A 25,282-nucleotide genomic window follows, 5' to 3' on the forward strand; every position below is an offset into this window, starting at 1 on the left:
TTCTCTGATACTGTAATTATTTTTTTCTTATCCTCTCACGACACTGTACGAAAGTATTATATCCACTGGTAAAGGCAGTTGTTGTATCTGGAACACAGAAAACCACGAAAACGCGATAATAATAATTATTCATATACATTCCAGGGAAAAAAACGTTCTTATGTGACCGGATTTATGAAATCATACTTCGGTTTTGACCTGATAAAATTACACGCGTACAATTTTATAAAACTTGTTACATTCTTGTATAATTTTGTAATATTTTATCCAAATTTATGAAATCATACAAAATTACATCAAACTTACATTTCTTCAATGTTTTGTATGATTCTGTAAGATTTTATGAAGTTGGATGAAATTATTTAAATTTATTCAAACTTATATAACTTTATAATGTCAAATTCGAGAGATAATTTAATAGCAATTTATCCGTTCATATAAAAACATATCTTTCCGAGTAGATAAAAATTGAGAGTGTCAATGAACCCTTCAAATAGCACCAGCCTTGGTGTTACGTGCTTCATTAACACTAAAGTATAAATTTTATATATTCAACACAACGCAAAAAAAAAAAAGAATCGAGGCACGATTAGAGGTGTCGGATGGCAATAGCGTAAATGGTATTGATAAATATCTTAAACAGACCAAATACAACTGACAATGAATTGCTCGCAGTTACTCTGCGTGGATTGAATATTTTCTCAATCCCATGCAGTACCGTACCTAGAAATGTATCTTATAAGTGAATTATACCCCCTTGGACAAGCCCCTTTATGCATCGCCAACTGGTAAACTGATTCTGAGCCAATTTACGGTTGGAACAACTTTCTTCTCAACCTGGAAAATCCCTGACTTTCCAAACGAATGAAACGGAAACACAACGAATATTCGCACGGTGCGAAAACTTTTGGATTACACGTAATGCAGACCTCGTAAAATACCAGCAAAAAATTTGCATGCTACGTATAACGAACCATCTGTGAATCTCTTTTTTTCCCCGCGTTCATCCGAAAGGTTATCGCTAACTTTCCTTTTTAAAAATTGACACATCGCCGTCCATGTAACTCGGTAGACGTTCTTTCTACCGCTTTTAGCTTAATCATGTGTCGAGAGGTTGATCAGCGCTTCTCAGGGGCAGGGGGTTAGAGGGGCGAACATATGCTTATAATACACGGGGTCGACCTATGGTTCTCTAAACGTCGTAATCAACAAATAAAATTTAAAAAAAAACTTCGACGTAAAGATTTTCGACAAATTACCAACGTAACATGCATCGTTTGTCATCTAATCACTTTTTGCAAATGAACCGAACTGTATTACGCTGTTATATAATTCCGAAAAAGTATTTTATCAGCATTCGCACGAGGATTATGTGTGAAACCTTGCGCAAGACGCTTTATATTTTTTACTGCTTTTCGCAAACGATACAGACAAAATTCTTCATACTTTACGAACGTCTTCTTAAGAGTTCCATTTACCATTTAGAAAGTTTTTCATTTAGATGCCTACATTTTTTGTCTCTGATTTTGACGTTAAGCGGAACGTAACGATATAAGCGTCCGTTTATAAAAAGCACAACTTCGATTATCAATTACTCAAAATCTATGTAGACCATTTGACTGAGGTTTTGCATAGTGAGGTAATTAATATCAGTCAATATTGTGTAAAAACTTGAGTCGCGCGACTAAGTACATTCCAAAAACAATTTTCTCACCAACCTCCGTAACGTACCAGTAACTTACAATTCATGATTTGCTGTAGTTTCAAGAACATGTTTTGGTTCTGCGTGTCAAGTCACGGTTCAGAACTTCCGCTTAAACAAATCTAACAGACGATACAAAGATCTACCTCAATGTGAATAATGAACATTTATTTATCGAATTATGTGTCTCCGTCCACAACCCTTGACTGACTGAAATCGAGGATTGGCATAGCGATGTCAGTACTAATAATGAAGAAAACTTCCAGTGTACGGAGTGAACTCAATTCATCATAAATATCTTGTGTACCATATGCCATTCCTCCGCAGTGTCTGATAAACCATTATCTTTTAGCTCGAGAAATTACTTTTCATTGAACTGTTCATGGAATATAAATATCCAAGGTCTGACTGTCAGTCCGATCTCACATCAATTGTGAAAACTGACCACTGTGAACTAAAAGTGTCAAGGATTCATTGTCGCTCAAATATTAACTAAATTAACCAGATTTTAATGAGAGAATATTTCGAATCAATTCCAAACAAGCTTATGTAAAGTTAAAAAAAAAAGGAGTAGGTATAGCAGTGTTCGTCGTTGAAGCGAAAAAAGATGAGGATGCAAAACACGATCTAATCGAAACGCGATCAAGGCCGTCACTTCATCTCTACGCGTCAAGGTCTTACGGCGTACATCAACGACGGTCAAGGTAAAATCGGCCAGAAATCCTAGCACAAATTTGCACAAATCTCCGACCTAACGCCGGTGACTTCGGTACGATCGGTATGAAGTAATCCATACTTGACGTACGCTGAGTACGTTGTTTCCATACCGGGGAAAAGTAGCGAATTGTTACACTGAGAAAAATTTCGTTTGTTACAGTAACTACAAAAATTCAGTAAAACAAGTATCGTTTAAAAAACTGTTTGAATATTGTTGGAATTACGAATGACGAGGTACGCCTAACCATTTTGCGCTATTGTTGATCCTTTTTTGGCAATTGCAACGTAAAATCAGTTTGTTCGGTTGACTCTACTTTTTTAGTTAAATAAGGCTTTAACATCAATTTATCGTTGCACAAGCATTAAATTTCCGCAACAGTTACATGTAAATATAGCAACAGTGATCGTAATGAGAAAGAATAGTAACGGATACTAGACTTTTTTGGTAACAGCTACAAATCTAATTTTCATTTTGCACCTAGAACTATGTTTTTCGATTGTGGTTAAAAAAAAATGAAAATAGTTAATGACTGAGCGGTAACCGGAACTAAAAATTTCTCTCAGTGTAGGCGAAAACTAGAATGTAATCAAATTAAAAACGTCTTTTTTACTTTGAAAATTATTTCATTCATCCCAGCGTCGTCCTGCACTGCGGTACGGACATGTTTTCATTTTACAGAATGTGAAAACTCACATCTCAGATTAATAGTGGTATCTAAATTGATTCAATACAACGAACTCCATGGACGAAAAAACGACAAACGGCTAGCTCTGCAGTTAGAATCAAAACCAACATGGCGACTGTAGGTAGGAAATATTTATCAGCAAACGCGTAGCTCAGCTAATTTTTCGACTGGATTATCCGGCTTGACAATGCACTTGATGCATCACTCGAAAATCGGTGTTCCTTGGTTATCGAACGTTGAGGATGTACTCGGAACGAACACCTGGGAACTCCGTCAAAAGCACCAACATCACAAACAAACTCACGTTACGATTATATCGCTCCTGTCACACAAACTTAGGTTGGGTTCTCCTCGGCTCCGGGAGCTAGTGCGCAAGTTCTGTTTGAGTACGACTGACGGTCGCCAGTGTGTGGATTTGAAATAGCCTGGCATCCCGAAGCCGAATCGATCTTTTCTTCAATCATTTTCGCATACCGTAGTCGAAAAAATGCACGACGATAGTCTGCAGCTTGACTCATCCAGCCGCCAATAAGAGGTTTCGCGAGAATCGTACGAATCAAAGAATGTCTGCAACACCGTCATTTCGCGTTTTATTGACCGAGCGAAGGCGTATTGAGAAAATACTTCAAACCCGTTGAATTTTACATACCGGTTGAACGACGGCTTCAGACCGAGAACAATAGAGGCGAGTTTTTCACGCTGCATCCGCTACACATATACCGTCAAACACATCGGAATTCCCGTCAAAGAAACTCGAATGCGTATCATGACACTAAAATTATACTCGGCAAGGCTTCGTTTTAACGGAATTTATTTCTCGCCTCACATGTAGCTTCGCATTATTCATTTATCGATTCACGCTTCCGCGAACAGCCGAAATAGGTACGCAAGTTAATCTTACGAATATAGCTTGTGGATTTTAGCCGACCTCCGGCTTGATCAACAGTTTGTTTTCATTGTTTACTTGCCATTTTTTCCATTGTACACATACAGTTTATAAACGTCCGTAATCAGGCGTGGTAATCAGTAAAACAGCCTTGGTTTACACCGATACTGCATGCTTTTACTGAAACTACAAGTACCGATACTACAACGAATGATTTTGGTTGTTATTATTGTTATTTAGGTGCAGAGAAAAACGGCGGTGGTTCGTTTTATTATTCAAAGAGCAGTAAATAACTCAGACAAAAGAAATAGAAAACATTTGTGACTGACATTCGATAATTTGCGACAAGTAAATTATTACACGAGGTACGAGCAATGCCATTCTTACTGTGTCCTTTCTATCCGTTTTTTTTTTTTTTTTTTACAGGAAACGCGAAGCATTCATTCTCACTAAATTGTAAGCAGGCATTGTTGTGTATTCATTCTTATTTGCTCACGAATTAAATGAACTTATTATACGTATATGCACACAAGGTCAGAAGACATATCCTGAATACTCAAAACGAATGTTGAATATTCTGTCATTAACGCCTGCAAGAATTTTGCGTCAAAAAATCTTTGACGTCACCGATGCAATTGTATATTAACAAGATACGCTGAAATTTATTTCACACAAATGTTACGATAATAACAGTGAAGATGATAATTATTCCGAAGTTATCGATATCGAAATATGCAATAAATAATTGGACTTGATGTAGGGTAATGACGTGGGAACGATAATTAAGCCTAACGTATTTCCTACCGGATAATGGCACGTGGCATTATAACACAGTTGTTTCTTCCTTTGTCAGAGATTATAAATGACTAAGCATCGCAATGATTATCATCATCCAACTGTATGCGACAGACATTTACACAGGTCACGAGGATTAACTCACATTCAGAGTCGTGATACCGTGACGTGTGACGTAGGATAGGCGGGTCTTACACGGTTAAAATACGAGCTGAGAATTGCAAAGCGCGAGGATTCGTGCAGAATTTTGATCCTGTACATTATAGAGACTCGAAAAGTTATTACAGTCCTGCAAACGCGATGAACACGCTACGATGTTTAATTGGAACCTGATGACTTCAGACCGCTCTATCAATCCCCGCTGCACCGGACATATTTTTAAGTTGAAAAATGCGATAATACGCTAAAATGCAGTAAAAAATTACGTACATTCAACGCTGCTCACTGTCAACGATTATCGCGATTATCGGCAAGGTCGTTGTATAGCAACAAATACATTGCAGAAGTCACGTAGTGACGTACTTTCGTTTATACCACGCACGAAACTGTCGGTAATGATCAGTCCAGGTGATAAAGCACGCCTCGAGATTACTGGTTGTGAAAATTTTCGCAATGGAATTAAAAATATCGACAGTCTTCTGTTTACCAATGTTCTCTTCGACTTTCGACGATGCTTCGACTTGCCGGTAGAGGTTGGCCCGGGATTTATCACTGAACACTGAATTTTCGACTAAAGCGCAAATCTGGATAATATTAGTAAATAATTGATCTTGGAGCAAATGACCTACAGATTGATAGCGACTCGTAGTTCAAGAGCGAGTAAACGACAGTGATGCAAACAGTAATTATATTGTATACATTTGCTCTTTGTTAATTACTACTAAAAACTGCGGTTATAACTCTCGTAGTAATTTCTGATGAAATAAACGAACCGATTAATCATTTGCCGAAGTGCAAGGTTCTCTAGTGACAGTTTTGAGCATCCACGGATGAACGGTTTAATAATACCAACTAACACTATCTCTACATTATCGGTTGAAAAAAATGTCTTTTGTTATTTTACAAAGGATTTTTCATTGAACAGATATGAACATTGCGGTAGCGAATGAGAGGATGAGTACATCGAGACTCGTTCAGTCTTGAGAAAAGAAAGTTGATCACAACGACATGCGACGGATAAGTAAGAGTAAAATTTAATTCTGTACTTACGATATTCACAGTGCGTAAAATCTTTGTTCCGTAACCAGGATTCAATGATACTATTGTATTACACTTGTCGCAGAGAATTACACCAACGATAAAAAAAAACTTGAGAAACTTGATCGGCACCGAGTATCTACAACTTCTCGGTTTCACTTCTCAATTCGAACTGCGGCACTAGAAAAGTTTGCACGATTAACCAATAGGGGAATGGGCATGCTGCTCAAATTTCTCCCTCTACGATGGCATCGAGAGTCGCCTGAAACGCGGACTCGAAGTAAATACAATCTATGATTCTGACAATAAGCTTCGAGAACAAACAAGGGAAAATAACAGAGAATTTCCAAACGATTTTGCGATCTCTCGTCCACCGACACTTCAATGCCTCTTCTCTGCTCATCGCACTCGTTTTTCATCGCGCCAAGTGGATCGCACATAGTGGGGAGGAGAAAGATATCAACGACAATCGCGGATAGTGACCATGGGTTTCGTATCTCGTGTTTCCGACCGTGGAAAGTTGACTCATGGCTCATTACGACTAGCGTAAAAACGCGTGATTATTACACCGTGCATAGCGGAATAAAATAGTTGAACAGGCTTCTGCCGACTTGGAACACCTGTTACACCTAAGTAATTTACTTACAATTATGCACATCCATCGTCTAACGAGAATTAACACGCGTATTCAGGCGCGTGACGATCGGTTTAGCCAGATTTCTTCGCTTTTTACGTAAACGGCGACAGATTTACAGCCGCAAATATCGGTGGCCGGGTCACGTAACTGATAATGTTGGAAGTTCGGAATTGCATCCTTGTAATTGTAAGTTCGTTCTAAACTCCGAATTTAGTGGACAAAATTTATCACAGTACCGATATATTTACCCAACTTTGAATAGCGAAATACATGATGTTCGTGTAATTACGGACCTGTTTTATCTTTGGAAGATAGGGAGGTTGAATATTGGTTAGAAACAAACGAAGCAGTCAATTTTACAAGGATTCGTTGGTATTGATCGAAAAAAACGAAAATCAATTAAACGGTGTATCTGAGTTTATAAACTCCAAAGTCATCAATTAATTAAACGAAATAACACGAGACGCTCTTAGATCAAATGGAATATTAATTTCGTTCCTTAATTATCACTCTCGTTGCCTCAAACAGCATCAGTATTTTATGTTAACCGATGAAGTAATTTATCATATCTTCAGATTGATGTTTTTTATACAATTTCTTTGAATAAGCTACTCGATATCGTCAATGTCTAAATTTTGCAAGTAATAGGCTATCATACCGCGCTATAATTTCACAAAATCACGTGATATTTAAATTTCTCATTGGTCAAAACGGTATTTTGTACTTTTTACACTCCGCTTTAAAATCTCATTTGTAAGACACTCTATAGTCGGCGGGATATTTTCTTACCATTGTCTGGTAGTTTTTGATGAATTTCATTACGTTGCAGTTATATTCGCGACTCGTTGTCGGAGGATATCATCATTACCTGAAGGACGAATTCGCTGACACCGTTTTGGCATTGAAAATTGCGTATTTATCAAAGCTGAAAGATGCAACGAACATTACTTAATCGCACAATGATGCATCAGGCGCATTATCGATCATCTACTGGGTTATATAACGTACTTTTGACAAATATAAACACCTTGGCACAGCGAACGCGGTTCAACTATTCGATAACATGTTTGTCTACGAAAATAATCAACCACGCTTCCGTATCATAGGTTTTCAGGTTTTTTCTTACCTTCATTTTTATTTTTATCGGATACCTGTATCGTAAGCAACTTGGATTTCGAAAGTATTGCTGTTGTCTTCTTACCCGTTTCCTAAGGGAAAATATTGCCGTAACACCATGCGTGCATAAGCACGTCACTTGTTATAAGTACCATTCTCGCGGACCTTGGACCATGTAAGTGTTCGGAAATAAATTTTCCTTCGATTCAGAAAGTTTCCTCCACGATTATAGAAATCTACATGTACCTACAAACATTCGTAGTTCCGTCTATTTTGAGTGAATATTTTCAACAGAAATATCAAAATTTCTTTAAGTGTTGCCCCACATTTCGGCCGCGTCGTATTATAGGAAAATCCCGATATTGACGCACCTATAACATGCTTATTAAATTATTTTTGTTATTTTGTTTGTCTGCTACCGACAGTCTCACCGTAGTCTGAACTGTTTGAACTGTGATCGGCATAAATATAAATACAATCAGGATGAACTTGAACTTCGTGTATCAGTGAAAAGTAAAGCGTGACAGGATCATCAAAAATCCGCCTCGTTTTATCTTCGGCACATTCAGCAAAAAGTTCTGTAATTATTTGCTCTTTTTCTACGCAGAATACGGCGATGTTTCAAGCTACATACTTGGGATGTATTAAAAGAACACCAGTCACGAGTCAAGATCGAGGCGATATGTTACCCTCGAAAGATCAAGGAAAGGAACCCAGATAACAAATATCCGCGCAAAATCTGCAGCAAAGGAACGACAACGGTTGCAAAGCATTGCCAGCAATACTGCACTGAACAAAATTCATTTGTTACAGTAACTAGAAAAATTCATGAAACAAGTATCGTTTAAAAAATTGTTTGAATATTGTTGGAATTATGAAAAACGAGGTACGCCTAACCATTTTGCGCTATCGTCGATCCTTTTTTGGCAATGACAACGCAAAATCAGTTTGTTCGGTTTACTCTACTTTTTTAGTTAAATAAGACTTCAACGTCAATTCATTGTTGCACAAGTAACATATACTAGACTTTTAGGTAACAGCTATAAAACTAATTTTCATTTTCTACCTAGAACTATATTTTTCGATTGTGGTAAAAAATGAAAATAGCTAAGGACTGCGCTGTAACCGAAACTAAAAATTTCTCTTGTCAGTGTGAAACAACGCGTGTCCTCAATTGCCATCAAAATTCGAACAAATCATTCTAAGCCAAAGTTTTCACCAAAATATCTGCTGAACGCAAGCAAGTCTTGCCGAGCATCAAAGAATAACAAATAAAAATATCGATACAATTTTGCTGGAGAAAAATTGTTTCGCAATAATTTTCGGTAAAAACGCAACGACAATTGCGGCTAGTGAAGCAGAGTTTTTGCACATACACACTTTGTTATGTGGGAACACGCCCACGAACTGCCGTTAACCGAGAAGAAGGACGCGAGTTAATTACTCGCTCTTATTACAAAGTGCCGTTATTTCGATCCTGGTCGCTCTAGATCGAACACGTCAATGACCACCGGCAATTGGTTGGGAAAATCGGCACACAAAACACGGGCTTTAAGCATGTACCGTTCAGTCCCAAGAGGCTCGTCCCGGTCTTATTTAAAATCACAATCATCCAGCAAAAGAAAAAGAAGAAGATACGTGTAATTACCTGGTGCGATGTCAATCGTGTTTATTTAATTGAAATTTTCATTGATAATAACCGTTCGTTTTCACTAACGTGAAATATTAATTACACGAGAGATGTAAGACCGATGAATTAGTCACACGATTTTAAAACGATTCTTAACGATAGACATTTCAAGGTACTTCCTCGGTAGAGTCTCGGAACATTGTGCGCTATTGTGAACTCTTCAGAGACGTGTGGAAGGAACTTGAAAATAACGTACCGCTACTCGGTATCGAGAGAATGCCATGAGCCTCTGAGGATGAAAAAAGAGAACTCTGGCATCCACAGTGTAGATAGAGAGTGCATGTCGTGTTATATAGGTCAATGAACACTCGACGCAAAACTGTTGCGTGTACTGGATTAAGTTTTTTCAGTAAAAGTAGAGCGTCTTTATTCCTGCGAAAGCATCACCCGATTCTTGCAGAAAACGCGTATTTAAGAAAGTGGAAAGCAAAGAAGTACGATTTTGAAAATCGGTGATAAAGTAAAATGATGATTATGGCTTGATTGTGGATGAAAAAAAGTTGATACAGGGTAAAATAATTTAAAGTAAATTTATTATCATTATCAGATTTATTTTTTGTTTTTTTTTTCTATTTGAAATAATTTTTTTTTATTCTTCAACTTTAGTTACAGCAAGGATCTTACTATTGTATTTTCATTTTTACCTAGAATGACAATATTTATAACTGGATTGAATGTTAGTTTTGAATTTTATCTGAAAAAAACTGTCATCGGATTTAACATATATTTTGAAACATATTCATGTTAGTTGTAATTTTCCGTACCAGTGCAAGAATAAAAATACAGCTTCTATTAACTCAATTTTGTTACACCGATGAGCAAAGTTTTCAGTGCATTATCAATTACAGCCGACTACGCCGTTAGAAATGTTACTTAATGTCAAGTGTCAGACTCTGACGGAAAAAGCCAAACGCTTTCCACAAACGTTCCTTACAGTTATTAATTCATCACGCGTGTGATTACGTAATTGATAAAAATAGATTTTGTCATAGTACAGAAATGTATAGAACTTCCCGAACACGAGTCACATTAGCCATCTTATAATCGTTTTGATATTATTATCGGCCCATTTTTTTCTGAACGGTAAACAAAAAAGTCTTCAAGAGTTCCAAAAAAAAAAACACGGAAGAAAATTTTTTATCGTCAGATGTAAACTTACTGAACGAAAGTATGGTTCAAATCACGACCAAGACATTGAAACTTGAAAATCTAAACTGGTTTTGTCGGTCTTGACATTGATCGATGGTGAATCAACCTTGTTAAATCCAAAGCGAGTTTTCACCCGTGTGGGAATTCTTTTTTTTTTTTTTTTTTCTGCGTGAACTAAATTTAGGCCACTTCGCGTGTTGTACTCTAATCATTTCATCGCACACGAAGTTCATATACCGTAGGTAAAAGTTGACACAACGACAATAGAACGCTAATTGAAATGATAAGTAAAATACAAGTAATAAAAATGAAGTATCCTGTGGTTCAAAAAGATTCTCATAAACTTTCAGGTCTTTGCTTCGAGGCAGTTTGAACCTCGACGTAAGAAAGACTGAAAGAAACTTCTTGAGGCACAGCACCCATGGCGATACCCGGAGCTAAATTTCGAGATGTGAAAATGGTCAAAGTAAAGGAATAGAAATGTGAATTTGCATAACATTACCTAATGGTTATATTGACGTTCTCATACTACGCGTTGATTTTGGATCCACGTCCAATTGAGAGTTCATAAATCGGTCAAGGCAATTTAAAGTATTTTCGTAATACTTGTAAAAGTAAATCATCTTTGGATTTGTAATGTGTGATGAGTCACGTAATTATTTATTCTTACAACCGTTACAAATCTATATCAAATCTGTCCGCGTAGTACGGTTCATTTTGAAAGGTCAAACTATCACCACTATTACTCTGAATAACAGCTCTTTGTCAGTTAATATTTATATTCAAAGCATATTTTATTTTTGAGACAAAGTCGAGTTCAATTCTTACGTCCGGAATTTTTGCAGAATATTATAATGAATACCAGAGACTAATATCGCGGTCAATGGTCTGCACAGACTCCCTACCAAATTTCTGTGTCAGATGAATCAGAGAGACAATTACTGTATCATAAATGAAAGTAAATGTACAGTAAACGGGTTTCTGTACGCTTACGCAAATACTTTAACAAGTGTGAGGATCGCAATATTTGGTGTTAATCCTGATTGAAAGTGATTGTATTGGGTAACTCATTCAACAATCGTTCAAGCCCGTTAGTCAGTTCATGTCTAATGTGAGCAAATATGATGATAATAACATTAGTAACGCTTATCCAACAGTCATTGAATATTAATGGAAACCAATCGTACGAGTGAATGTGTTTATTAACCTATAGTTATCGCAGGACGCGATATGTTTGGCTAAGAAAATATTCTCTAATGACTTGGGCGACAATCGTGTCGTATCCTTTAATACCTCTGCCCGCAGAATTTCTCCGCATACAACGCAGAAAGTGAGAAAGCTTGCGGAGGTTATTTTTTTAATCTTGAAGGAATTCTCTCGGTAGCTGTTAAACCTGTTTCCGCAAGTTGCAAGGAAAGAGAAAACGAGAGACGAATTTTCGACCAGAGGGACCTACAGATGAAAGATAACCATGTGTGAATGATGTAGGAAATTAGTGCAGAGCATACAAAAAATTAATACCGTATTATTATTCACATTGAAATTCTTTCATCAGTTATTAACTATCGTAGATATACACATATGTATATATATACATACATTTATTATACATGTATATGAGTAAAATTAACTTGCCTAAATATACGACCTGTAATTCAAATCGCATTAGGGTATAAAAATATCTATTATAAAAATATATAATATTTCGAATCAAATGACACATGGGCTTCCAAAAATTCATGAATAAAACGCTCTGAAATACTAAATGGCCAGGGAAAATCCATCGCCTTTGTTTCGTACCTTTCAAGAAGCCATGTCAGTCGAATTTTGAAGAAATTTTGCTTTACTGATTGAGTAATTTTGAATCGTGACTGTAACGGAGAATATTTATGACGAATAACTAACTGGTTCCTGACACAGCAGCGCAAGGAATCTTTGGAAGTCCATCGTGGAATAATTTTTAAAAATTAAATAACAATATCTCACGTTGTCGTAATATCATAATGTATCTCCTTCGGTAAAATTGTAAATACGTCGTAAAGTTTCACATTTCTACAAGGTGATAGAAAAGCGGTAATCGGAATTGAGCAAGACAAACATTAACGGCTGCTTAGTCTTTAGGGCGCAGCTCACAGATAAATTGCAGTCCTGCTTGCTCAGTACCTTCTACTATTATATCTACAATGTTAAACACTAAAAGAAATTGCATTGATACGTTATCTTAGTTTTTTTTATAGATATACTTACTTTCATGCCCTGACATGGTTGCCATAAGTGCGGTTTAACGTCTAATGTATAAGATGGAACGAAAAAAGCCGGATAGTAGTCGTGTTCCGGTCAATTGAACAACTTGAATTTGAGAAATTCGATGAGATTATCTTTGAAGACCCGAGAATACATCGTGCAACAATTTAATGCGGTTCGCGGACAGTATTAAACCCAATCGTATGGTTGGGGTTAAAAACGATTACAAGATTTAACAAAATGCTGTTCGTTTTTTCAATATATTCCTAAGGTCAATTGCGACTTGCCGATACACGCAACACATAATATACACCCACACAATAAATATCTGATATTCTTATCTTAACACTTGACTGTTGCGTGACGAACAGTCACCGCAAAAGTTAAAATAAACATCTACCGAGATGCCATCAGTTTCCATCTGAGGAGAAGAAGGGCTGAAAGACGCGTAAAGAGTAAAATCACACCCAAGGCGCAAATATCGAACCAAAACTGATCCCCATCCATGGCTATTTCCATTAGGAACTTTCTCGGATATTTGAAGTGACAGTACACCTCGTCGAAGCCACATGCCAGTGTTTTCCTCTCCAGTCCGTAGATAGCACTGACGTATCTGTAAAATAAAATAAAATTTTTCCATCTTTCGAGACCGCGGTGGTTTGTGATCCGCACTGTGAGCAAGATGGAATTAAAATTGTCCTACTCGTAGCTCCCACAAAAGAAAGCTGAAGTGGTTCGATATCGCCGAGTCTAGCTGAACGAGTCGGACTGCAAACTATGTGAAAGTGCTTCACTCTACCGTACGTGTGGCGTATCATGCGAAACAAAACAGTCGGTAAAAACTATACTCTTCATTTACCTTTGTAGGTATTTTTACGCTGCAATATCATATCGAAGTGAGGATGTTAAACATATCATAATGCCGTGCATTTTCGCGGATTCTCTGAGCAAGTCCGTTTTCCATTTGTTATCACGCGGTTAATACGAAACTCAAAGATGCTCAGAGTGGACCTGTATCTGGAATTGCCTATAGTTAGGGGTCTCCCGTTGCGTACCCATAAAAACACATTGTATATCGTTTAATTCAACTGAGGATCTTGCACCTAGGCGACAAAGGTGACACTACTCAAAAATTGGCATTTTTAAATTCAGGCTATATTTCGACTTGAAAAGTTCAAATCTATAAGCTGAGACGTTTTTGCAGTTGAATAATTACCGCTCATTATTCAACAAAAGTGACACACCTCAAAAGGACTGTTCGTTCCTGCCACGTAAGGGCACTCAGTGAAACCGAATGAATCCAAACTTTTTCCAAACAATTCAAAAAGGTGCGAAAAAACTTATCACCATAAACGATTTACTTTATAGAACAACAAGGTAAGTTTCGTAAAGATGCAAATATTTCACTCGTACTTGTTTGCTTCTACTGAAAAATGCCAATTTTTGAGTTGTGCCACCTTTGTTGCCAAGGTGCGATCTGAATCTGAAACCAGAATTGAAGAGCATTGAACGCTGGAACCAACATGGTCATCACAAGCCGTATCACCTTTACAGTGGGAAGTCTGTGGATATTTAATCAGCTTACCCTTCAAGTCCATATCGCAGATAACTGATGTAGCTACCCCATTTTAGGTAAGCGGGTAGATCGCGAAGAGTGACGCCAAACCCGGCAAACATCATCATCGGTACAGACAGCGTTGGGCCCATGAAGGTGCCATTCTGCAAAACAATTGATTGTGTAATTCCGGTACCTTTGAATTTGGATAGTTTTCGCACGTCGAAGGTAATACGCACAATTTTTATGTATAACTAGTTGACAGCAGTAGATGACTCACCACAACTCCAAAAACGGCTCCGATCATGAGCCCGAAACTCTGCGCGACAAACGCAACCAGCAAACTGATTGCTACGAACATTGAAAACCTGCTTATTTCTAGAGGTTGTGCTGACATCAAATAGACAATGACCGAGAACAGCAGGCAGCAGAATACGGAGACCGGAATATCCACCAGGGTTACAGATATGTAGTAAGACCTCAAACTGTACCATCGATTGAAGTGCTCTTTCTTCAGGATGTTCATCTCGTTTGGGACTAGAAGAGGTTTTATTTTAACATGAAATTTTCATCGAATCAAACCAAATCCTACTTCGAAATCTGTTAAGACAAGTATGTCACCATTTCAGTAAATAAAAAGTGCCTTAGAATGGTATCGAGTCTTACCAAATGGAAAAAAAAACGGTCGGTCTTCTTATTACTTATCACTCACATGTAAGAATGGTCAACATCATGGTGGTCATCATGTGGTGCATGAGAATAGCAAATAGTAAATTATAGTTATCCAAAACTCTGGAACCTTCGTTGCCAGCACGAATGAACAGAGTTCCCAGCATTACGCCGGTAAAGATGTTCACAGCTATGCGGAGGTGCGTCAGAGTCTGAAAGTTAAATTTTCATAGTGTGTAAAAAATAGCGTGAATACCGGACCACAAAAAGTACGCGATAGTTTGGTATTCGTTTTACAACTCACAGTGTCTCTTTTAGTTTTCAAGTATCCTCTCTGCAGGAGGACTTTTATTTGATTATATTGCGACGTTTCTTGTCGCGACTTTTTCTCATAAATTCCAGAATTTTTCAGTGGATGTTTGGCTGAAACATGAGACGGAATGGTGAAATTTCGACGTGAGTAAAACACCACGGAATATCCGTGCGGAAAACAGTTCAATCGCATGAAAGCCGTGATGATTCTACCTCGTAATGCCGCTGTGTCTAACGTAGCATCTGGATTTGTGAACCACTGGAGACTCTTGCCGTTCTGCGTTGCCCAAACCAAAGCGTCGATCTTATCCTGGCCGTATTCCGCACAGGCCAATTCAATCACTGTGACAAAATGCGAAACATCATGGTAACGATTCTGAATGAGAAATTGAATTTCAGGCTGATGGTCGGCAAGAAATCTATGCTTCTTCATTTCATTATGAGATAACATTACGTACGTTGAGTATTTTTAAGCATAATTATCATATTCAGAAGCTACAAAGATAGATAAAACAGGTTTTACAAGTAAGAGCTTAGCTTCCAAAAAATCTCTCCAAAATGGTAAAAAAAAAGTCTAGAAAATTCGCAAATCTTACTCAACGATGGCACATTTTATTCAGAGGACTATAGTACTATATATACTAGGACTCAACAAAATCACCGAAACAAATTGACCGAATTTACTTGACTTTCACGATTTTGTAGTCGAGCGAAGTAAAGCATCGACATTTAAGGTTTTGTTTACAATCCCAGTATTCTCTACTTTTGCATTCTTCAAGAGATCTTGGTACATTACAAATATAATAATTGACTATTTCGTAATAAAATAAACGAACGGAATAAATTTTCGGTAAGCCAGTCTCCCGAAGTTAACCCATTACAATTAACCTTTACGTTAATATTTCAACATCTCAGCCATGAAACTGGTTTCTTAGCACAAACATTGTATCTAAATTTGTTCTAATCATGACTTTTAAATCGATGAATAAACATCCTGTATATCAAGACGTAATTTAATTTTGATTGAATGAAAAGTTGTACCATAATCAGCCGGGTTGTGATAAACTGGGCATGGTAGCTTGACGCTTTCTAGGAAGGGTACCATCAGACTCGCTGCACCTTGGTACAAGCACTCTCCTCTGGCCAGAACATATACCTGTGGCATGAATCAGATTCCCAAAAATTAAAACCGGTTATAACCACAAAAAATTATTCATGACTGTATAGTTTACAATTTTTTATTCACAAGTTAATGGTTCGGCAACCTCGCATGAAACGAAAAACTAAATCAAAAACATTCGAATGATTGATAAGGTCGGTCACCTGATCAAATAGTTGAAAAAGTGAAGCACTCGGCTGATGAATGGTACAAACTATCGTTCGTCCTTGTCGCGCCAAGAGCTGTAGCAACTTCACGACTTGTGTACAAGACGAGCTGTCCAACCCGCTGCAGAAAAGGAAAAAGGTTAAAAAAAAGAGAACAGCAGATCCAAGAATAAAACCTTGTTTTCGTATTATACCATGAACCAAAGTTCGTTACAGAAAAAAGAACTCACGTCGTAGGCTCATCCAGGAACATGACGAGAGGGTTGTTGACCAACTCCAAGGCAATGGAAAGTCTCTTTTTCTGACCACCGCTGAGTCTTCCAGCCCTCGTATGCATGTGTGTGTACAAGCCAAGTTTAGTCAATATTTCCTCGATCTGAAATCCATCAAATATGATTATCCGCTACACGAATAAACCGCTTTCCTTCTGGTTCGTTTACTGCGCATCACTAATAGCAAAGTGACCTTTGAGTTTGCAAAAACAGCGTCGAGGAAAAGAACGGTGAAAAACACCTGACCCAAAAGCAGTTAACGATAGGACGAGAAGTTGACAACCTTGAGGCCCCGCGGAGTTCTCATCGATCACAATCAGGTGCGCAAAATGGCATTTCAAACTTAGTTGCGTGCCTCGAACTTCGCAATAACATTGCGCGATCAGAGTAATTACACAAGGTTCTATCGAATGAGAGCTAACGATATTACTATACCATTACCGAACAGATTACCGTCAGCGAAAATATCTATAATTTCTCACGCAGATAATCGTCGATTTTGACATAAGGTACTTTGAACCAATTCGTAACCCCGCATTATATTTTCTACGCGAACCTTATTGGAATATAAATGCATTCCATTTAATCCAAAACGGTTAAGTTGCAAAATCATCTTGCATCTTGTTGATGCAAATGCAATAAGAAGTCACGACTACGTGCAGGTAGTAAAAAGCTATCAGCCGATCCCTCCTCTACAGTCAAGGGTTAATTGGACATAATTGCACGCAATGGAATAGTTGAGCTACTAGCGCAGTGATATCGTAAGTGCTTTTTCCAACCCGCAATTATGCGTGGCAGAAACGATTGAACTTTATACACCTTTGTGTACGGTGCAGGCTGGTACTACAGCTATAGTTCAGTCATAGCAATCGACGTTAGCATGGCAGGGATGTTTATCAATGTGATTGACACAACCATACCTCAGCTGTTAAGCGACGTTCTCGCACAAAGATAACTCTGCATTATACCATTATGCAACTTTTGTTGACAAAATTTTTCACTTGCTACGGATGTGCGTACGTCTGGGGTTATCTACGGACACAGTATTTAGATGCAATACGTTATTATGAAACTGTACAAAGTCGTTGACAATAAAAGAGTAAAAAATCAATAAAAAGTCATCCGGAGAAAGTGATGATTGATGGTCAAAAGGAACTTCTGAAATGACCCAGAATGCGATGTACGATGACGTCATCGTGCTACGACAATTCTCATGGATAGATCCGTGGCTAGGCTTATCTTATTTACATGCCATATCGTTGAATTGAGATCACAGATATTTACGCCTCAATCACTTACGATAGCCTCCTTCGCGTATATCGGCGTGTTCGTGCTGATCTTCAAATTCGCTGCTATCCTGATATTCTCAATAACCGTCAAGAGAGGCTGGAGTCTGTCGTCTTGCGTTATGTATGCACTCGACCTGTCAAACGAAAATATACGATTTCGAGTATTACCTGCCTGCAAAAGAAATGGGTCATTCTGTCGAGCCATGTACACTCAGTGAAATGAAATCACGTGGTAGGTAGATATGACTTTATGCAACCTTGACGTGATTGACTTGACTCGTTGATAATCAATACTTTCTAATAAGAGTGATTTTTCCATCATTCTCCGTGTGAACTAATTTAGTTGAAAGGTCAGGACGTCCTTGTGACCTTCAACCAAGTACAAACTCGTCATAAAAGCTGTTCCAAGGAAGTGAAAACCGCGACCACCGAAACAAATTTTGCATTATAGAAGCTTGGCATTGAAGAAACCAGTTTACAATTTTACATTTTTCAACATTCATATATTCATATTGAATTCCATGGAGGTTTAATAACTTAACGGAAAAATCCTTCAGCACTGCGTACTTGTATAAAACCTAGCTCGAAACGCAGCAAGTTTACTTTTTTAATATCTTCTACAATTATTTTTCACTTTAACTACCTGTGAAAGACGTTCATGTTGCGAACTCGCCCGTTGACGAAAACCGTACCTTCGACCCCGGTGATGCGATACCCGGAAAGGACGTCGAGAAGGGTCGATTTCCCCGCACCGGATGGTCCCATGATCGCGATCAACTCTCCGGCGGGCAACCGTCCGTTAACTCTGTGCAAGATTTCCTTTACACCTGTCAAAATCAGAGGCAGAGGATAAAAATATATATATATATATATATATATATATATATATATATATATATATATTTGGGTGATTCGTTTTAGGGCTTTTTTTACCCTTCATGCCCAAAATCCTTTAGTGGGTACCCAAAAACGAAGTTTCGTGAAAGGGGGGCGTTGTCAAAAAATATTTAGAGGTCGCGAATAAAAATTGAAGATTTCCCATTTGATTAACATTGAAAAAAATGTTTTTCTCATCATTAGTGGTATCATTTCGCGAATTTTGATATTGCGATATTCTCCAAGTGGGTTCTCATAGAAAATATGATACTCTGCAATAAAGTTCAATGAGCCATGTCCGTAAATTCAACCTTTTCAGCGATATCATTATTTCAAGTGAATATTGTATGAAAAAATCGATTCAAACGGCTGTAACGCCTAAGTTATTAGATATATCAAAAAAATCCAAATGAGAAGTTTATAGAGAAAGTAACTTGCTACAAAAAAGTCTTATAAGTCGAGTCCGTAGATTCAACTCTTTCTCGGCTGTAGGTGAATGAAATAAAATCAGGGTGATTCGTTTTAGGGCTTTTTTTTGGATATATATACATACATATATCCATCGATTAACGATATCGGTAAAATTGTTGTACACAATTAGCGCTGCGTTAACTTTTAATTAAAATTATCAACTGCACATGCAGCTGTCTGTGATTTTATTTATAATCGATCACTGCAGCTGCATACTACGTGTCAAGTAATTAACCGAATCTGGAGCTATCTTTTGAAATACTAATTAATGCATGAAGATAGGTGTTAATTAGTTGGTTACCGAAATTGGACATTTCAAGCTTGATACCGACGACAAACAATGATGGTAGTGAAATTTGGAAACTACGCGATGGAAATTTGCAAGTGACAAAAAATCTTGATTGTCGACAAAAGGTCACGAAAACCGATGATAATTTATAACCCCGGTTGAGAATCGTGTTTATACAAACATTTCAATCAAGCTCGATCTCTCTACATCTGCTATGATTTTTCATTAGTCCGCGTACATAAGAAATTATTATATCACCGAAGTTTTTCCTTCAAAGTTTAATATCACTCTGCAAGATTGCTTCGATGTTGCAACTTTGTTGCAACTCTACGCTGTAACTTCTTCGGCATTAGTTAGCAGCGGCATAACTGCAAGATCGATGACTATCTCGCGCGTGGGCGGGTCACGGACCTTTTCTACTGCCAAGGGCAGAAGTCATTGAGATTGCAGAGATCCATTTCGTGAAGCATAGACATACCGAGGCCTCAAAACCGGACCTCTTTTAACTCGCTATTTTTCAACGAAGCATATCATTCGTGAGTACAAAATTGGAAATAAATATAATTATCTTTTAAAGCATTATAATAATAATTGTAATAATATACAATAATCATACTAATTAGAGCGCTACTGATAAACAGTTAAGTTTGTATAGCCATGAAGTGCGCACAATTTTTTCCAAAAAAGGTTTAGAGGTAAATGGACTTCTGATCCAGTATCAAGTTTAAAAACTAAACTCAACCGAAATATACAGCGTCAATACGCGCGTGTACACATTAGTTTATTTCTTGTCTTCAAAGATAGTGATATCCCGAACAAGAACCAAGGAAGTTTGCCAACCAACAATAAGCGTTACATCATCGTCACAATCTACTTGTACCACACTTTCAGTATTTTACAACTCCCATCAGTCATGATGATACACCGCAATACGAGCATTCCGATATATATATATATATATATATATATATATATATATATATATATGACGGCTGTCTTCCGGCAGCGAAACACGTGTAAAATAATGAAATGATTATTAATTTGAGGTGCTTATAATTAATTATGAAGTAGCGTGAAAAAGTCGCGGTACATCGTTATTATTCATTTTTCTTCAGTTTTCGCTATTTGTTCGTCACATGTGTTTATTTGTTTTTTCCCCACTCCACTTTTGTTTACCCACTCAATTGTGTATTCACATTTGAATGTATGTATGTATAGTACATAGTATAACACGGTCAACAGATTAATCACGAATGTTTTCGCTTGTAGTGACAGACCTTGTGCTTTCATGCCTTCGACGTTGAGTTATTGTATAAAATAACGAATCGGACTTTGAAACGTTGTAGGTATAATGTTTAATGGGCTTAGTTGATAGCGAAATGCACAAAGAGATTCACGTGTCGTTTTAAAAACGAGTCCGTTGGTGTAAAAAAAAATACTTATTCGGTTTAAAATAAAAGTAAAAATACTATTCTCATGTTTTCATCATTGTGTCAATTGCTGTTAAAAAAACAAATCTGAATGCCAGAACATTGCAAGTGCGTAACGTCAAGTTCCAAACAACCGGGGATCAAAACAATGCCTGCATTGTCAAAGTACAGATGCGATATATATTTGTTCTGTGCAGCTGGGAACGTTGCACTCTCCTCTCTGTACTTGTGTTATAAAATTGTTCAGATAAGACTTAAGTTGATACAATCTTATCCGCATGGACATTGAGCAACGTACAAAGGTGGTTTTCTATCACTTCGATAGGGATTAGTCATTCGATGCCATCTGCATTTTACTTGCTCATTTGCATTTGTGTGTCTAAACGTCGGAATCTAACAATGAGTGCATGATCAGTGATCTTGGAACAACCTCGATAATTGCTGTAACAATTTTTTTTACAAAATAAAACAAGCAAGGGTTAAACATTCTTCGACTGTTTTGGGATGAAAGATGCTAGGCAACATCGAGAGATTAATTCCATTGTTCTGCCCAAAGAAACGAGATTATGTCATAGTACGGCCATAACTCTGCAGCATTAGGTGTTGGAATTAATTGTTAGCGTTTTACAAACCCGTTTACGGGGAAACACAAACTCTGCGAATTAATTCTAACACCTGACATATCAAGAACCCCGCGTTAAATGTTCAGTTTCATTATCCCACATTTGTTGCGTAACTCTGGGTGTATCAATTTTCACATATCGCATAAGATTCCGGCTCGATAGATTAGACGCTCTTCACGTTTCACACCATACAAAACAACCGGTGTAGCTGCCACATGGAACAATTGCGGTTTTCACGTCCGCGTTTGTGAAGTTAAACCGAATGACGTAACTATGAATTAATGCCTTTGAAACCGGTATCCGGGTACAACACATGCGTCAAAATGTGACGAGAAAAGACTTTTGTACAACACGTCCTTGGTCAACACGTATGGAAAAACGTCGTTTTTATATCCTAGGAGGTAAAAGTGGTCTTTTCTATACTGCGCGCATGCGCTGTCGCAAACAATTCTAACATTACGTGACCCTAACCTCAATTTCATGCTTTGTAAAAAAAAAAAAAACAACGAGCAACATACTCTTGTTATTTAAAGAATCGTTTTTCGCCTTGCGCATTAGTAATATTTTACTGTTCTATTGTAATGTGGCAATAACCTACGACTCATATTGCAAACTTACGCTCGACCCGAAAAAACCGAGTTTGCCTCCTTGTTACAAAATATACTATATTAATGCTGTTCAATATTACGGTACTTCGCTTCTGTCAATACACAGCGCTGAGTCTTGCGTTGAAAATTATTACCGCGTAGAAACAAGAGTTTTGTGTTTTTGGGGTAAAAATGAGGTTTTTATATATACATATAGTGGATGAAAAATGGCAGAGACACAAAGACTTTATAAACGAAGAAGTCGTAGCTATATATTCTGCAGGTGTACATATTTGATGAGTAAGTGTCGACTGGTTATTTCTGTTCCCGGTTACTGTATACATACCGCGAAAATCGCTGTACAGCGATTACAAATGATTACAAGTCAAAGAAAAGTCAAGGAAAGAAGAGCTTTACACCCACCTTTACCGAAACCGAGAGATACGGTGTAAGAAATATCCTCGAATATTATGTCGACGGGTTGTCTTTGGGGAATCCGAGTGGCTTCGGGGGGTTGATCGTTGCTCTGTAAATCCATTGCACCGTGTTCTGCACTCGGTCTTGTTTCGACTTCTTTGTACGAATTCGGCACTCTGGACGCCTCGTGCACTAACACATCCATAATCCAGGTGTCTACGATGTATCGGTCCCTTTTATGATGGCGATGATCTTAGCGCGGTGTCGTTGTCAAGCGACGTTTACTGGCCGGTGGTCATCGGCGGAGTGATCTCAGTACGGACATGCTGTGGAAGTAGCATCGCGATAACAATACAAGACGGTAAACCCGAGAGCGTCGACAATAACGGGGTGCGGGAGCCTCGACGACAACGGTTAATCGACATTTTGCGTTTATCAGCACCGGAATTTGTACCGATCTGATTAAGTCCATCCTCGGGAATATGAATAATGGATTCCTTGAGGTGGTTGGTCGGTCAAAGATCTATCAGTTTTGTTCATTTCGTCACGAGAGTGACGTACATTGAGTAGTTTTCAAATTATTGTATTCGCATTTTAAGCTATGGAGACATATTTAAATACGCAAAACCAGTAATGTAATGGAGATATAAACAGAAGCTTAGATCTCGATGCTTCACTTCAAATTCATTCCAAATGGTTTCAAATCTGGTACGATCGTTCAATTCAACGCTACGTTGTTCAGAAGAGTATTTTTCACGAGATCACTGAAACATATTTTCTTGTTCTTCGGTAAGCGATTCAATATTGCCATTTGTTCGTCGTAATCTGTACGGGTGCAATCTTCCAAAATGAAATATTCAACGATACTGATTTGAGAATAATAAAATTGTTCCGATGAATTTTCAGAAAATTGTTTTTCGAGTGAAATTAGTGATCGTAGAGTAGCATTTACCAAATTTACTAGATTCTTAATCACTGTGAAGCGATTCGAAATGAAGCTTCAATATTTAAGCCTTTACTTATAATTGCTGTATTTTCTGAGAGATATCCGCATCTTAGGTATTCAATCATCGACTAATAGAATTGGTATGAAGTATTTATTATTGGCCAACCAACCTCTCCGTTTGGTTTCTGACGGGTCTCAAATAGCAACTCAACGCAATGTCAACCTTCCATTCCAAGGCCAGCATGCCATTTTTCCACACCTCCAAATTTCTTAGAATAATTTCGCACAATTTCATCAGTTCATCGTCAACCAAGATCTATCGCTCAGAAATCCGAGGAAACGTTGAACGATACATAATACCGAAGAATATCACTTGTGCGAGTTTGTATTCAACCTTGTATCTTACACATGATCGAGATAAATAACTGTTACAGATGACATACGATTTTTCAATACAAGTGAGCAGTGAAATATAATTGATCGGTTACAGCTGGGCTTCGTTATATCGGTATTAAACTTATCAATCACGTGGCACAAGGACTGGAGATAATGAAATGACAAACAAATAGCACAACTGGTACACACGCGTCGAAGTCCAACGGATTCGTGAGTCACTCTCAAGTGCAGTGTAAATCATACGCGTAAATCTTCCCACATGCATTCTCTCAGTTCTCAAACTCTACTGGCAACTGTCGTAAATTTCAACCTTGCGTATTCTAATCTACAAGATTGAAAAGAGAGCAGCGACGCCCTACTTCTACGTCCTGCAGGATGTCATTACACTTGTTTTCCGCATGCCGATATAATAAGTTAACTCTGTGGTATCCTACCGATCATTAAAGAATGAAACGACACCAATCTTCGCTGCTGAAGAAATTCTTCGACCATCACTGATAAGAAACACAAATTGACTTATACTTTTAGAATGTCAAATATTTATTCCGTCGGTAAAACAATTGTACTCTAATTGTGTAATGCCCAACGGCATGTGTAGAGATTAGAGAGAAACTGACATAGTATGATTGATGCCAACGACCTGAGGGAGAATAAGAGCACACGTATAAATATGGATCTGTAGCTTGCGACATTGATCTGTCGATATGTTTCAACTGGGTAAGTCGCACGGTTTCGCAAGGAGAAAGGCAAATACTTGGCTGTTAGAGGCACAAACCTTTATAGTTTACTTTTCAAACGGGAATGTCAGAGGGACGAGTTTCCGAGCAAAGCCGAAGAATCAATGCTGGTGATGCGGGGTTCGCGACTCGGGATTTTCACATAAAAAGTATACACCAACTGCAATCATTTTGCCGATTAGAATCTTGAAAAAAATTTGGAAAATCGTTCGAGTATTGCGAGAAAGATATGGGAGTTATAACAAAAAAAAAAAAAAATGTGTTGACT

The 25,282-nt window shown here is 37.7% G+C and overlaps 1 protein-coding gene and 1 long non-coding RNA gene across 3 annotated transcripts; one reads left to right on the forward strand and one right to left on the reverse strand.

Moving 5' to 3' along the window:
• The first annotated feature begins 15 nt into the window (after positions 1-15).
• On the forward strand, positions 16-20,083 carry LOC124292867. The gene is made up of 3 exons (XR_006902813.1): positions 16-83; positions 2,955-2,956; positions 20,072-20,083. It is a non-coding gene; the product is annotated as an uncharacterized LOC124292867 (long non-coding RNA).
• LOC107216825 (ATP-binding cassette subfamily G member 4) lies at positions 10,645-24,173 on the reverse strand. 2 transcript variants are annotated; one of them, XM_015654121.2, is made up of 13 exons: positions 24,052-24,173; positions 22,942-23,261; positions 18,886-19,069; positions 18,253-18,376; positions 16,912-17,057; positions 16,679-16,802; positions 16,397-16,511; positions 15,569-15,697; positions 15,348-15,466; positions 15,087-15,255; positions 14,655-14,911; positions 14,405-14,538; positions 10,645-13,432 (listed from the first exon to the last, which is right to left on the reverse strand). In XM_015654121.2, the coding sequence occupies exons 2-13, from the start codon at positions 23,138-23,140 to the stop codon at positions 13,216-13,218; spliced, it is 1,917 nt and encodes a 638-aa protein (XP_015509607.1). In that variant the 5' UTR covers positions 23,141-23,261; positions 24,052-24,173; the 3' UTR covers positions 10,645-13,215. The 2 variants fall into 2 exon arrangements, with proteins under 2 accessions (XP_015509607.1, XP_046587212.1); XM_046731256.1 differs by lacking the exons at positions 22,942-23,261; positions 24,052-24,173 and adding an exon at positions 21,156-21,183.
• Positions 24,174-25,282: the final 1,109 nt, after the last annotated feature.

Source organism: Neodiprion lecontei, chromosome 2 (genome assembly GCF_021901455.1).
Source record: "Neodiprion lecontei isolate iyNeoLeco1 chromosome 2, iyNeoLeco1.1, whole genome shotgun sequence".
Classification (NCBI taxonomy): domain Eukaryota; kingdom Metazoa; phylum Arthropoda; class Insecta; order Hymenoptera; family Diprionidae; genus Neodiprion; species Neodiprion lecontei.